Below are 3,611 nucleotides of genomic sequence, written 5' to 3'. Positions count from 1 at the left end.
AGTTGGTCCGCAGCGGTCTGTAGTCCACCCTAAAAATAGAGCGGTCTAGACCGCAGACGGATTTGACCGCCCTGACCGCAGTTACCATTCAAACCCTTAATCATTTCTTTTAGCATTTTTCTTTGGTTTATGTGCATTTTTCGGAATATTTCAGAAGTCTGTAAAAATGTCAAACGAGAGATTGTAGCAAAGTGTTGAAGAATTTAGAGACCTAGCTCTAATCTTAGATCCGCTTGAGATCATATCCGAGCACTAGACACACTTTCCCTCCATTACAAAACAATGGACTTGTGCAGTTGTGCTCGACCCTAGTATAAGACTATAAGGAGTATACTTCACAAAGATACGCAACAGGTTTGTATAAGGACGACCAAATTTTTTTGTCGTCCATTAGCCGATCAACTTTAATTTATTAATGATATTTACACGTTATTAAAAAAAAGCTATATGTAAAAAAAATTACTAAGAATATGCCATAAATAAAGGTGATTTTTGCGATATATATTTTTTGTTTGTGTATTAGTATTACCTTTTTATAATACAGTTAGGTAAAATATATAAATGATGCATATCCTAATTTATCAGTCATTAATTTTTTTTGGTTGAGATAGGTATGAACCTTTTAATTTTTTGGGCAGCAGAATTTAATTAATATTCGCTATTTTACCTTTTTATCAATGGTCACTAAATTCATTTACAAATTACAGAGAAGACGAAAAAAAAAAAAAAAAATTAAAAGAGAAAAAAAAAGAAGAAGGGCAGAGTAAAACCGTGCAGGCAGGCCCTGAAACGAACTTCGACGCTTTCTCTCGTCTTTCAAACCAATCCGTTGAACGTAAGCTTTCATCATCATCATCGTCACTTTGATTTCCCCCAACATCACAGATCCTTTGTTTTCTCCTTCATCTCTCCCTTCTTCTTCGTTTTCATCGCAGCCTCTCCGATCTGCCTCCCCTTTGTTTGATTCTCTCAATATCTAGGGTTTCCCGAGGAGGTCCCCCCTCCGTTATTATAATCCCCTTTGGTCAGTTGTTTCTCTCTCTCGCTCCCTTTTTTTATTTTCATTTTCCAGAGTAATCGAGTGACGAGTTTATAGAATTATCGACTCTCTTTTAAGTTGGGTTAGCCTAATTGAATTGACATTAGTGGATGCATTTGTATATTTTACAAAGGTCTCTTCTTCTTATTCTTGTGATAGCTCTTTGATTGATGCAGAAATTTCAACATTCTGGGGGTATACATTAGCTTTAGTAATGCGGTCATCTAGCCTCGAATGACTTTTTTTTTGATTCGCAGTTAGATGATCCTTTGATACCTTTTTAGGTTTCTGTAGCTATTTGATTGTTCTGTAGCNTAGGGTTTCCCGAGGAGGTCCCCCCTCCGTTATTATAATCCCCTTTGGTCAGTTGTTTCTCTCTCTCGCTCCCTTTTTTTATTTTCATTTTCCAGAGTAATCGAGTGACGAGTTTATAGAATTATCGACTCTCTTTTAAGTTGGGTTAGCCTAATTGAATTGACATTAGTGGATGCATTTGTATATTTTACAAAGGTCTCTTCTTCTTATTCTTGTGATAGCTCTTTGATTGATGCAGAAATTTCAACATTCTGGGGGTATACATTAGCTTTAGTAATGCGGTCATCTAGCCTCGAATGACTTTTTTTTTGATTCGCAGTTAGATGATCCTTTGATACCTTTTTAGGTTTCTGTAGCTATTTGTTTGTTCTGTAGCAATTGATATGGGTGTTTACCAGACTACTTTGTATTGTATGCTTTTCTTTTCCTGATGGTAAATTTTAGAAAGTTTTTGATTGTTCTGGATTCTTCAAGTAGATGGTAATTAGACTTTCATATTTTAGCTTTGTGGATTTAGCACTGAGAGTTGCCAACGGTCTAGTTTGATTCTTTTGAGGTCGAGCTTGAACTTTCATTCCTGAATCTGATTCTGCCCTTGTCTTACAGGTTCCAAGAGGTGTTATCGGATCTTGTAGTCGCTTTATAATGACCTCCAGCACCACAGGAGATCGAAGGTTTCTTCTCTTCTTTCAAGTTTTCTATGTTTTAATACTGGGTTATGGGTTATATTTTGGCCTCTTGTCACGATGCTTGCATGATTCTCTTTTGATGTGGCCTTCTCTTAATATGAATTACTTGTTTTCAGTGTGCTGCATATTCCAGCTGCTGTTAGAAATAGTATCACTATATGTGCCTGGGGTATTGAAGGAAACTCAGTGTTTTTTTTTTGCTTTCTCTGAAAGAGCTTGCTTGCATGATATACATTCACCATGTTTGGAAGGAGAATAGTTTTTATTTCATATTACTTGCGTTAAAAGTGTAGAATAGTTTTATTCAACATGATTATTGATTTGCAACATCATCATTTAGAGTATCAGAAGATAATTGTTTTAATGTTTATAGAAAACATATTATAAGAGCTGGTCGTTTTTTAACTACCGAAATGTGTTATCATTTATACCTTTTCTCATTTTCACTTAAAGAGCTTTGTATCCTCTGTGGTGGTCTTGTATCATTGGTTTGATGAGAAATTACATTTCCCGGATATTAGCAGATGGGGTGCTACAAGAAGAAGTGGCATGACTATATTGGGAAAGGTTGCTGTTCCAAAACCGATTAATTTACCAAGCCAAAGGTATTTGATGAGTGCAGGATCATGTTGAGTATAAATATATGTATATATAATCTCGTTCCCTGATCATTTCTCTTCTGAATTGAAGGTTAGAGAACCAAGGCCTTGACCCTAACGTGGAAATTGTTCCAAAGTAAGTTTGCACCTGTTTGAGATGCTATTCCTCTCATCCTTCTTCTTCCTCAAATTTTAGATGGTTTAAATTTCTTCTCGACATCTATTGTAGGGGAACCCTTAGTTGGGGCAGTAAATCATCACTGAATGCTTGGGGGACATCATCGTTGTCACCACGAACTGAAAGTGGCCCTGGTTCACCAAGCCACCTCAGTAATCGACCTTCTTCTGGTGGAAGTGTCACTCGACCTTCAACTGCTGATAGTAACAAAGCACATGACTCTTCTTCTTCAGTTGCATGGGATTCAAACTCTCGGCCTTCATCAGCATCTGGGGTGTATCCATCTAATCAGGCGTCAGTTGCACTACAACGTCCACATAGTGCAGACACAAGACCAGGAAGTTCCCAGTTATCCCGATTTGCTGAACACGTGTCAGAGACTTCTGAAACATGGGGTCAACATGTGCCGGGAGAGAAGTTGGTATGGTTCTTTTATTTTATCCTTTTTTTGTATCCTTACATCTGTTGAGCTCCATGTCACTCTTCTCTTACGTCTTCTCTTTTTGGGACTGTGAGTGGTAATTAGTTATTAATCTAGGATAGAACTTTAATTACTGGTATATCATTCGTGTTTGCAATGGGAACAAGCGTAGGATACTTCATCAAATTATAGGGCACTTATTGTTTCTCTTAGAGAGATGCTTTGTAGTGCGTAACATAATCATCTGGCAACTGAGTGGCATATGTTCTCCAAGAAGTCTAGAATTCTGGTTGGGCAAATAGAATTTGATGGAAGGGTTTTTTATTATTATTTAGCAAACTTAAAAGGTTATTTTTTTTGTAGAATAGTT

At 36.9% G+C, this 3,611-nt stretch overlaps 1 protein-coding gene across 1 annotated transcript in view; it reads left to right on the top strand.

Annotated features, from left to right (window-relative positions):
• The window catches only part of LOC104733321 (protein MODIFIER OF SNC1 1), a 7,144-nt gene continuing 4,265 nt past the window's right edge, over positions 733 to 3,611 (top strand). The window contains exons 1-5 of the mRNA XM_019233508.1: positions 733 to 1,024; positions 1,961 to 2,028; positions 2,568 to 2,648; positions 2,734 to 2,778; positions 2,872 to 3,284. Coding sequence (XP_019089053.1) covers positions 2,000 to 2,028; positions 2,568 to 2,648; positions 2,734 to 2,778; positions 2,872 to 3,284 — 568 coding nt within the window. The 5' untranslated portion in view covers positions 733 to 1,024; positions 1,961 to 1,999. The remainder of the gene's footprint in view (positions 1,025 to 1,960; positions 2,029 to 2,567; positions 2,649 to 2,733; positions 2,779 to 2,871; positions 3,285 to 3,611) is intronic.

The sequence above is a fragment of the Camelina sativa genome, chromosome 12, assembly GCF_000633955.1.
Source record: "Camelina sativa cultivar DH55 chromosome 12, Cs, whole genome shotgun sequence".
In the NCBI taxonomy this organism is placed as follows: Eukaryota; Viridiplantae; Streptophyta; class Magnoliopsida; order Brassicales; family Brassicaceae; genus Camelina; species Camelina sativa.
This window is presented reverse-complemented; position numbering and strand designations above follow the sequence as displayed.